The sequence below is a fragment of the Rhinolophus hipposideros genome (genome assembly GCF_964194185.1).
Source record: "Rhinolophus hipposideros genome assembly, chromosome: 8".
In the NCBI taxonomy this organism is placed as follows: domain Eukaryota; kingdom Metazoa; phylum Chordata; class Mammalia; order Chiroptera; family Rhinolophidae; genus Rhinolophus; species Rhinolophus hipposideros.
In genome coordinates this window covers 31,258,820-31,271,511 of record NC_138054.1, presented here as the reverse complement: position 1 = coordinate 31,271,511, position 12,692 = coordinate 31,258,820, and the positions used below count along the sequence as shown (strand labels likewise).

Below are 12,692 nucleotides of genomic sequence, written 5' to 3'. Positions count from 1 at the left end.
AATTCCATTGCTGCAGTATATCCCTTGGACGTCAAGATCTCACAACATTCAGATCCTCACAATCTGGCTCAAGTTCCACCTCGTTTCTGAGACCTTGTGAGACTTTGCTGAGGCTCCCAGACTTTCTCTCTTCCACTGCTGACTACCTGGACCGTGCTTCCTCACCTGCAGGGCCCTGTTCCTTTTTCTCTGATGTTCTTTTCTCTAGAAATGCCCTTCCTTCCCAAATTCCCACCGTTCCAAGGTTTACCCTGTTTTTAAAAAATGAATGGAGTTTATTTTAAAATTCTACAAGCGCTTTGCGTGGTAGCAGTGGAGGGCTCAGGCCTGCTCTTTTTTGTAAGGACCTACAGCCAGAAGGGCCTCCCATTCCTCAAGGCACGGCCATAAGGCAGGGCAGCAGGGCAGGGCTTGGTTTACTTAGGACATCACGGAAAGGGGTATTTCCCATTCCGGGGCTGCCCAGGAACCTCCTGCTGGGCAAATGAACCACCAGCTTCATTTGCAAACTGCACTCATAAATTATCAGGAGGACAGTGTGTTTGGTTCAATAGACCCAACTTCACCTATTAGGCCCACCCATTCCTCTTTCCCCCAACTTTGATGAGGGCTGCGAACACATCTTGGGGTAGGAAGGAGAAAGTATACCGGTGAGGTGGAAGGAATGTCTGTGGCGGGTAGAAGTGACAAGAAAAGACATGGAGGAGGCTGTGTGAATTGACAGGGAAAAAATATGTCAAAAAAATGGTGTGATAATCTTAAACCTGTTTAATCTACGTGCACTTTTTCTTTACCTCCATTCTTTCCCTTTTCCACTGCAACAAATTTATTGTGCATGGAAAAAAAGGTGATGTTTGAAAGGAAAAAAAGAATTCTTACTTAGGTAATAATCCTAAATAAATTCCTTAGCGACTGTTTATGCTTTGTTTAATTTTTAGTACATTATCTAGTTTAATATGTCATCAAATTAAACAATCAGAAGAGAAAAGGATGTTTCTGTTTATTAAGAAGGGAGTGCTTTTGCATTTGTTGTAATATTCTTAATGTGTCTTCTCAGTGGTTTATTAAGATGGCTTCCATTTGTGATGGGATGACTGGTTTTTACAGATTTTTTTTTTCTTTTTACATGTATTACTCTGATAGAGGAAAAAGAAAACTACACTAGGAAATAGGAGATCATCTTCTTTCACTAGCTCTAATCATAGGTGGATTACTTGATTTCCTGTCAGAGTTCCTCCATCTAAAAAATGAGAATGATATCTTATTTGTCTTGTGGGAAAAGAAAAATCACCACTATTTAAATGTTATCTTTGCCTGCCAATGAGGCCTGCAAAGGCCTTAAACACTTATGTATGCTCTATGAGAGATGTTACTTAGTTGATACTACCTGCTGAAGGACTAGCCCTTGCATTGCTTTTATTCTTTCATCATTGAACATATATTTATTGTAAAAATGGCTAAATGATTAAAAGTAGAATTCAATTGTTTTCTAATCCCCCTATACTTACACCAAGTTAATGTGTATATTTTATCTGGATTCATATTGTGTGAGTATAACTAATATCCTGCCTTAGTATATTCAAACCCAATTTAATATAAATATATTTTTTAAGAAACTGTTTTTAATTTTACCATTTAGAAATATATATTTGAAAATTTAGAAACATATCTCTCAATTTTAACTTGGATTTCACTTAAGGTTCAATGGCAACATGCTATTAAATCCTGTATCTTACTACATTTCTCCTATGTAGTATTAACCACGATTAGTATCTAAGTAACTCAAAAAGTAAACAAAAGACTGACATGCTTCCAAACCTCAACTCCCAGGCTGAATCACCCTATATTTTATACAGATATTGTACCATTTTGAACCACCCTAAATTTTGTAGAGAAGCCTCAAGGAAAGATAAAACTAAGCATTTGATATAAATCTGAATATTTAATTTGGGGAGTTTATTTAAAACAGTAACCAAAAGAGAGTGGGCCCCTAATTTCTAAATTTTAAATACGAAATTAAATATTCTATATTTAGATATTTTAAAAGATGGCATTTGTGTTTCTCAGATTGTAGGATATTTTTTCTTGCGATAATTAAGGGACCAATGAAAATACTATGTTTCTAATAATAAACTTCCATTCCTTTTCTAAATTATTTAGACTCAGTGAACTCAGTTTCATCACAGCAATAAAATTCTTAAGATTTTAGATTAATATATATTTTTAACTTGTTAGTATATTAGGTCCATTAATATTGTGCGATTTAAAAAAAAACAGATTAGAAGAGTCTCTGTAAGCCAGTTGAACGATCAGCTTTCAGCCCAGGAATCACCAATATTATTCAGAAATTTTAAAAAATTTGTGAATGTATACCACATAAACAAAAACATCCTATAATTGTATCACATTCATCAAATGCTTGTCTAAATAAAGCTTCCCAGATATATTCCTAAAGACTCCACTAATATTCATCCTCACTGGAACACAATATACTCTTCCTAATAAAGATTTTGTTGCTATCTTTACTTTAAACCATTAGTTTCTTTTTACCTAAGTGTGTGTGTGTGTGTGTGTGTGTGTGTGTGTGCGCGTGCACGTGCAAATTACAATAAAATGAAAAGCATACTGGACTAAAAGTCAGAAAACTTACTTAATTCTGCCACTTAATATCCATGTGATGAGTCATTTAAATTTCATGAATTTTGTTTTCTCAACTGGAGTTACTGTGAAACTTAAACAAAGATAAAATATGTAGAAGTATCCTTTAAAAAAAGGTGTAAAATGGCATTGGAAACTATATACTATTGTGTGCATGCATATTAACAGCAAAATTTTTGAGATTAGGACCATATCTTGCTCTAATTTTTTGCTCCATCTTCCCTAACTGGAAAGTCACAACAGACACTAAATACAATTAATGGTGAAATTTAAATTGATAAGTTAAGCTGATGATAGCATTATTTAATTTTCCAAATATTTCTGCCTTCATTAAAATTCAATGGTTCTCTCTCTTCTCTGTCTGGTATCAAATAAAATCGACATTTAAAAGAGATAAAAATGATTTTAAAATGCTTGAAATATAACGCCATGATTTTATTTCATGGACAAATAATTACCTTTTTTCCAGAAACAGCTTGACCTGGGGATAATCCTGGATCTCCTTTAGGGCCCTAGATAAAACAGTTATGAAACACTTCGTGAAGCACAAATTGCATATTGTATATCATACTTCTTCAGTTGTATGTGTCATCAGATTGCATACACATTACATAGTATTAAATAAAATTATTTTAAGTTGAGATGGATATGGACTATTTGCTTTTTATGAATACTTTTTACTCTTATTTTTAAATGTTGAAAATATTCTTGGAAATTGCCCAGACATAGCTGTTTTTTTAATCTAATAAAGTTATACTGCTATTGAAACACCTGTCTTTAAGGGACCTACATAAAGGCTCTATTCATTTTTCGGTTTTTGTGACATATTGAATTATAATTCCTATTTTAGCATAGGAAAACTAGTTACTTTTAGTAAAAGAAATCTGCTTATAATAATTCTCAAAATTTTAAGATATTCTAAGTTTAAATATTTTCCAGTATCTTGCAATGTACCTGCATTACTTTTATAATAAAAATAACCCCCAAATACCTCTAATTACCAAAATTATTTTCATTCTGCTATAAAAGTAATTTTCATACTTTGGGAATCCTTATCTTTTGCATGTCAAGAGAAATATGACATTAGGTTTCACCCAACCAAAGTTTTCTGGTACAGTATCAAAGCCATCTTTTTCATTATGCATACTAGCAAAGTAACTCCTTGTCTAACTATTTCACACCTTATAAAATAAAAAGGCCACAACTGATATTTTTTATAATTCAAATTTTTATTTCATTACCTTTCTCAACTAATAATAAATAATCTGCCATTCTTAGAGAGTTCTAAGTGCTATTTTCACTCTATGGAAAATGGGGAAATTGTCATATCTTCTTTCACATATTCAGGGACATTTTTAAATAGCAATGACTGATGAATAAAAGAAGAACGAAAGAGAAGTCCGTCATGTTCCCCAGTTAAGTTTTATCATTTTACAAATTAGAAACGAGTCTTCATTGGCAAAGAGTCTTATATTCTAGAGTCAAAGAAAAGTTTTAAGAAAAAATTGTTTTCCAGGATGAACTTTTTCCTTCCATAGCCATCACCACATCTACCATTAAGGTTATCATTTAAATCATTCGTTACAAGGTTATGGGACTTGAGAAATGACGTTAGTGATATCTCAAAATTTAAAAACTCTACTCTTCATCTAAGTAAAAAACATAACATACTTAGAATTTATAAGGAATATTACAGCTTATCTAGTAATTAACATTTAATAGATAAAGAAGCAATGAGGCCCAGAAAGGTTAATTGAATTGATTAAGATTGCTTAGAAAACTATTGGCAAACTAGGTCAATATTCTTTCTCATATCACAAATGTCTATTAAATAAAATATTCATTGGTTTTAACATATTTTAAGCCTCTATTACAAAGCCTAAACAATTGATTTGAGGTAATATTTACAAAGAACTTAAAAAGATTTTAAGAAATGATAGCCCTTGAAAAATTTGAATATAATACAGCCTTTTGTGGCCAATGTTTTTACGTATAAATCTCATGTTAAAAATTCTTATTTTTAGGTCCTATGTGAATATTTCTATTATTTATCAACTTTTTTATCATAATCTTTTAGTTTTGTTAATATATTCCACTAATTTGACATTTCATTTTCCATGAAAAAAATTTAAAAAGTAGGAAACGATAATCAATTAAGCAACACAAAATTAGATTTAAAGACAGAGCTTTTTCTTATTTGTAAATTTTATACATCTGGGCAGTATATTCATAGAGTTATATGTCAAATCTCTTTTATTTCTACACAAATATGCTTGAGCTAATTAACTCATGTTCTAGAACCAGAATTGCAAGTCAATATGAAGAAAATGCTTTTAACCTGGCCAGTTGTCGGTTGATCATAGTATAAAATGCACAAAGCAGAGATTATTGAGCATACCAACTTTACCTGAAATGTCAGAGTAGGGTACACTTCTCTGCATTGAAGGAGAATACCCCAAAATGTCTCACTTTCTCCCTCATTTTGTATTAATTCTGATTCCTGAGACACTTGAAGTCATACTTGGTTGGCTTTTCAAATCATCCTTCGAATTAAATGTAATGTTTATAAATTAATTAATTAATCATAATTGACTTGACCTTCAATACTGACTTCTACTTACTCCTCTATGACTTCTGTTAAAGGAGCTATGTATCCTTTGCAGTATGAGTAAGAGGAAAAGGGTTACCTACACTTTATTACTCAAAGAATTCAAAACATCCCTCCTATCACACTTGATCAGCATAGATTCTAAAATCCTCATTATAAGAGTGGCTCTTTTAGACTGTCATTGGATCTCAAGAGGGCTCTCTGTCTAGGGAGGGAAACTCACTAAGGTACTAGACAGATTAACAGATTAGAACAGGTTTATCAGATTGGAGTCCACCCAATATAATGGAAAGAACACCGGGATTTGTAGTGAAAAGACTGAACATGTCACTTAGTCTCCCTGCACTTGAGATTCCTTCTCTGCAAACTGGAAATGATAACTATCTAGATTAGCTTGCAAGATTTAGAATCAAATTCTCTATAGATTATAAAGATGCTAGTAGTCACTATTAAAAATAAGACTAAAGATAATCATTAGTAAACTAAATTTTACAATTATTGCCATCTTGAAAAGCAGAGAATGCAAATCAAATGAATCATTGAAGTGCAGCAAAATTTTAATGAAAAGAATTTGTAATGAAAAATTCAGACTATAGATGAGATGAACTGGAAATCCATAAATCCATAAAGGAAACATGAAATGGCATGATCTTGAGGTAGCATCACTTGAATATTCTTAATATTACTAATAACTACATAAACTCTATAATCTCAATTTTAAGCCTTACACTTTCTAATCAACACTTCCTATCTTTTTAGGTCACGGTAAAACCCCACAACTTTAACAATTATTTGACCCACTGGAACTGCTAACATATTATCCCGCCACATTTTCACTGTCTCATTCCCGACATGGTCTGACTTCTGGTTCTTAGCCAGCCTAAATTCCAGGGTCTGACATTATAATCACTCTCTTGTATACACAAATGATACCATTGCCTCTTTCCCCCTCTGTCTTGTATAAGCTTACCTGGCAATTCTTAAATCGAAACTCTCCAACTATTCTGCCCTTGTCCCTTATTAGCTGAATGTGACTAAGAGAAACCATGCTAACAAATTTCACTTTAAATTCAGAACTTCTTACATTGATTGGTTTTATTTTGTTTTGTTTCTTGGTTTGTCCAATAATTGCCTTGGTCAATTTGCTTTCTCATTTTCATAGATGATTATTTCATAAATTCTCTCTTCATTCTCAACTGGCGCTCTTGTTTTCAAGTTTCACAAGCTCTTACATCCAAATCCACTACCTCACTTAAAACTATCCCTAAATACTCTGCCTTCATAAGCAAACCCACAATTCTCTCTCACAAGGACATCACTCTTGCACTGTCTTCCCTGCATTCTTTTAACTCTTACTTCTCTCCAGGATAATTGTCATCACCAAGAAAGAGACTGTCATTTCTTTCATCTTAAAATACAACTTCCCTTGAGCCCACATCTCACTTTACTGCTCATTTCAGAGCAAAACTCCTAGAAAGTTGTCTGTGTTAACTAGGAGACTGCCTCTCCCTCCATCCTCTCTTGGACCCACTGTACTCAGTCTCTTGTCCTACCTTATTGGATACTATTTCTCAGTCCCCTTTGCTAGTTCCTCTTTTTCTTCTTAATATACTAAATTCTGAAGTACTCCAAGACTCAGTTGTTGGATTCTTCTCTGTCTACATTCATCGGTAGGCGTTCTCGTCAGTTCTGTAACTTCAAATTCCATATATACACGGATGACTCTGAAATGCATATTGTTAGCTATGATATCTCTCCTTAACTCCAGATCCATATATCCTTTTTATAGTTCCCCTTGGATATCAAATAGTCATCTCAAATTGAATAAGTCCAGAAGGAATTCTTAGGAGTTCTTTTTCAGATAGTGGCAGAGTAGCATGTATACAACTAATCTTCCTGTAAATAACAATTATAAAGTCAGAAAAAGATACATAAAATAACTATTTGAATACACAGAAGAACAGACCAAAACACTGGAGATGATTCAACTCTTGAAAGAATGGAACCAAACTTGGTGTAGAACACATTTCTACAGCTTTTCTCCTAAGGACTCTCATCAGACTTCATAGAGTGGCTAGGATTCAAGCAGAAAACCAAAGACTTTTGATTAATGGGGCCAGAGGACAGTGGGGATACCAGAATCACTGTAAATTGAGGAAGAAAATCCTAGAAAGAAAGAAAAAAGACAGTTTCCCCCAAAACCTGGATACAGACTTCAATTCTTGGCTGATCCTGACATGTGACAGTTCCCAAAGAGCTCAGCAGAAAGCGACAACTAGAATGCTGAGAGAATTTAACAATAAATTTTAGCTGCTGGCTACCACAGGGGAAACAGTTTGGGGTTTGAGCCACATCATTTTAGAGGGACATGGTAAATGCCTTATAAACTTTAAAATAGCCGTATAAATAAACCATATTTCTACACTATCTTAAGGTATTTTCATTTGTAAGAGCCACAAGACTGTTTTTATTTCATTTCACAAATAGTAAATGTGGTATTCTCAGTAAAAGTTGCATTTCTAATTGGCCCAGTCACCTCAATAAATAGCTCCTCTAAGAAAAGGGAAATATCATTTTCTTTACTGTCACCTATGTACAAGCATTCTACCAGGTACTTCATGTTCCATTATGTGTTGCATTTCTCATTTCCCAGATTTAATCTTGCAATTGCCTTAATTTGAACTTTCCATAGATTCAGGTAACCCCGTTTGGAAATGGACAAATGATTTCTTATGCAAGGGGCAAGATGACATTTTATACAATTTTCTTAGAGGCCAATAATTCTACCTATGTTATTCTTGGTAAATAATTACTGAGAAAAGAAAAATAACTGTAATTGTCTTTATACTCTAAATTCCCTTAATTTAAAAGGAATCTTTTTCCCTTAAGGAAAATAAATCCTGTAATTACTTATATAAGTTTCTTGTCAAAACTTGCAATCTACTTTTTTTGAATTGTCTTAAATAAATATTATAAGAGGATTATAAAGTATAAAGCTTAAATATTCTGTTAATCCCAATTACTTTAAAGCACATGTTAAATATCTAGGAAAACTGATTTCGCCAAACTACACACCACAAGTTTTATTTGATGCATTTAAGATACAGAGGTAATTTTTATCACCTGTCTACAAATCTAACGATCTTCAGAACTATGTGGTTAAAACAAATAATGGTCAGTTTTATTAGCCAAATTATTAAATTAAATATGAATTAAAGATTAATATTCAGGTTTATAAGATTAAGTCCCTAAGAGGTCTAATTAGTTTCTTGAAAATTAAAAGTAGGGCTTTCTAAAATCCCTCATATATGGGTTCATAAAAATATTTTATTCACGAATGATTATAAATATCAAAATTAAGTCCACACTACTGCTAAATAGAATATTAAAGAGAAATCTTGAGATTCAAAAATTCATCTCGCCTAGATCATTTTACCCAAGATACATATTCATACCAGTCAATACTGAAAAATACACTGTTTTTAATCTTAGGACAATGATCATTTTTGTTTGATAACAAAGTTCTTCACTTTCTCGAATATTTCATCTGAATCCATATACACCTTGTAAGAAGTCAATTAAATGACTATTTTCCATATTTGTTTGTTCATATTTATTTGTTTGTTTGTTTTGTATACTACTTGCTGAGTTAGGGGGAGAGGGAGGAGAATGCAAGACATGTGGAAATCCCCCGCCTGTTCTGTCTTCCTTCCTGTTATGGAGATGAGGCTGTTCCAGGAATGGAAGGTCTCTGTCACTTCAGCCCAGTGAAGAAACATGAGGTAGCTTTTACAGATACTTTAATCTTTTAAGTATTCCTAAAATCCCCAAATAAAGCTTGAAGGGCTAAGGAATCACAAATTGAAGAGCAAACTTTTAGTTTCTATAGTAGTCATCTGTCTTTTCTATCACTGCTACACATCCAGTTAAAAGTCTTCTTTTCTCTCTTAGACATTTTTATTGAACTTAAGAAATTGTCGGCAGAGATGGGAAACTTTAGGGAATTTAGATTTAAATTATCCTAGCTATATGCTATTATTATTGCTTAATAATGATGATGCTACTTATGATATGTTAGCCCCATATTAAGGATTTAACTCACATTAATTTGCCTTCACTCCAGTCCTATGAGGATGCACTATGATTTTGCCCATTTTATAGAAACTGAAAATGAAGATTAAAGAGGCCAAGCAAGTAATTTGTTTCTAGTCATACAAATCAGTAGAGCTAAGACTTGAACTCAAATCTCTCAGACTCCAAAACCTGTGTCCTTAACCCCTACCCTGTATGGTTACGTGTTTACTTCTGAGTGTGATCATTAATAATGACCCTAAAAGATTCATGAAGTTCTTGGCAACCAAGAATCTATGCTTACCTAATCCCATGTATTAAATCCCATATATATGTAAATATTTTACATATATAAAATTTATTTATCTTTCCTTTCCCACATCTCCTCTCAACATGGTATATAGACTTTTTTTATGCTCATACTACTATCACACTATTATCTATATATGCTTATATATATAGGCTTTCCAATTAGTTTTTTTCATAAAATATTGATTACCCTATAAAAAGTATCCTCACAGATCTTTTATCAAGTGAAAATAGAGAAATGTGGAGTATTTACACATTAAATGGCCTTCATTAAGGTAATTATTCAAGTCATACCGTGTATATTTCAGAGTTTTCCATATATTGCCATCACATTTTGACAATAAAGACTTTGTAATACCAAAGCAGGCCTGTACCTGACTTTACCACTAACTAGGTTAATCCAAGTGTGGTGAGCTTTCAGAGGAACCTAGGTCTCTGCCAAGCTAAGACAATCTTGTGTGAGGAATCAAAAAGCATGCTCTGGAAATGACAAGAGATCCTCAATTTCCCAAGGTGGGCTTTAAAAGTTAAGGCCTTTCTTTAATAATTTCAGGCAAATCATGTGATACTAGAAATCACTCACCTTTGGACCTGGTAATCCAGGTAACCCAGGATTTCCATGTGGCCCTGGTATGCCCTGCAAATGGAAAAACAAGTCAGATCTTCTTAGAATAGATCTAGATACAAATAACACATACTGTTTATTACAGCATTCAAATAAATGTTGTACATTATATATAATGTAACCTTTTTTTTAACAAGGTCTTTATCTTTTCTGAGATCTTGAATATTTATGTAACCTTTTTTTAACAAGGTCTTTATCTTTTCTGAGATCTTGAATATTTTAGTCTTAGAAAAGAGAACTATGTATACTAATTACAAAGCAAAACTGTGGTTTCCATCTTTTGCTTCAAAACATTGCTTCGAGGAGGCATTTACCTCCCTTATTTACCACCCCTATTTCCAGTCATATTGCTTAGGTAGTGCTACTTCTAAAAGCTATACAGAGTAAGAAGCCTAAAAATAACACAGTGTCATCGCTTAGTTACTCTCCTCTCAACACATGTTGACCCTTTCTGCACTTGGGTTTTTGTTTGTGGTAGCCTTAAAGACTTACTTCATTTAACCTTGCCCCCTAAACCTACCCAAATCATTCTTCCGGTGTCAGCTGAGTTCTCAGCTCATTTTTAAATCCTGGATACACCAGCAGAAAGTGATTTCTCTCTCCTACTAAGTGCCATAGAAATTGCTGCATGTAAAATTCATTTGCAATAATTGTATGTTCCCTTGGGACACTTCTTACACTGTTTCTCATCTGTTATTTAAATATTTTATTGCTATTTTAACTACTTTATGACATGGGTTATTTAGTTCCAGGGTTATAAATTCTTTGAAAGAGATTGTTTTTAATGTTACTGGTGTAGTACTTAGCATATATTAGCTTCTCAATGAATTGCTTATCAATTTGAAATCAGCAATTTCTTCTACTTACTGAGTATCTACTATGTGCAAGTAACTGTGTTAAAGCTCTATACTTCTTATTACTAATCCTTATAACATTCCTGCAAAGTAGTTATTTTTTACTCCTTAAAAATAAGGAAACCTGTGCTCGCACACCAGCAAGTAGAGGGACTAAGATCCACCTCCAGAAAGCCTTCTAGTTCTCCAGGTCCCCTATACTCATTTCGGTTTGGTACCCACCTCTGTGCTCTTCAGCCATACCTCTATAGTAACAAATAGCATATAGTTAATATTTATTTACTTATCTTTTCAATTCTGAATTAATAGAGCCGTGTGTTTTAGAAAGCAGTGTCAGCAATACAAATATTGCAGGTATATCTAGCATGATTAACACTAGAGAAAAAAGGATTAGATTTCGTGACATATGTCATTTGTAACTTGCAAAAAATAAATTTGATAAAGTAGATGGAAAAATTTGTGGCAATTAACAAATGAGTTGCTACTGTAGCTATAAAAGCAATGGACATAAACTATTATTTCACGAAGCTCAGTAGCACAAGAGTAAGCCAGGATAATAACTTCAGGAAAAATTAATATCAACAAAACTTTGGGATTTTTAAGAACAAAGAATTTGTTGGTCATTGCCAAATGAGATAAAATCTAGGGAGAAAAGAAATGTACAACTGCAAGTTTTAAGTTACATAAAATTGAATGAAGATAAAATTAGGAATACAAATGTAATCATTACCCTTGAGAAGAGACATATTGTTCCTTCCTTAAAGGAAGGAGGATTGGACAAATAAATGAAGAAAAATATGGAAATTAGGGAAAGAGACTGCTGTCTCATGAGGATGCAGGAGATTCAGAAACTGAAGGTCATGCTGTGGGAGAACAGCCTTGGTAGTGGAGAGGGAATGCAAGTAGAGCAAAGATGGACTCAGTCCCTGAGAAAAGTAGGATCCAGGGTCTCCTGACAGGGAAGGAAGAGGATGGAATGGTTTGCAGGCTAGAGCTGGAGCCCAGTCAGCATTCATCTTTTGTCTCTTGGGGACATGAGTTTGATGTGAATATGATGTGAACTTCAAGTAATATTTTAGGATTTTTTTATATTGTATATAGGATAAATAAAAATCAGGATAGAAAGTAAGTGGATTACATATGGTATTTGCATTTGTCTTTATAACGCACAATCTCAATTCTTTTTCTAACTCTTTGAAGAATTTCTGTTAGTAAGTCTACGTTTATTTTTCGGTTTGAAAGAAATTAAACCTAACACAGCAATAAATCGTTTGCTGGGCCTGTGTAATGTGAGAAACTACTGCTGATCTTTAAGGCAGCTTTTTCCCTCAGGACACTTATTATTCTAGTCAATAGCTCCAGTATTTTCCATTATGTAACCCAGGAATGCACAATTTTATGGCAGCCTGCTCCTCTTCATTTCCCAAAGCAAATGAACCCCACTTTGGACTATCAACTACAGATGATATCACTTTATATAACTAAGAATAATATTACAAGTAGCACCGGGACAGCCACTAATCTACAAATTTGATAATCGTTCTTGGGCATGTTCACAGAGAATGCT

At 33.4% G+C, this 12,692-nt stretch overlaps 1 protein-coding gene across 10 annotated transcripts in view; it reads right to left on the bottom strand.

The window, feature by feature from the left end:
* COL24A1 (collagen type XXIV alpha 1 chain) overlaps positions 1-12,692 on the bottom strand; it is a 308,048-nt gene that overhangs the window by 259,014 nt on the left and 36,342 nt on the right. For all 10 annotated transcript variants that reach the window (XM_081056177.1, XM_081056184.1, XM_081056178.1 and 7 more), the window contains 2 exons: positions 10,230-10,283; positions 3,117-3,170 (listed from right to left, as the gene is read on the bottom strand). In XM_081056177.1, the coding sequence (XP_080912303.1) occupies positions 3,117-3,170; positions 10,230-10,283 (108 nt within the window). The remainder of the gene's footprint in view (positions 1-3,116; positions 3,171-10,229; positions 10,284-12,692) is intronic.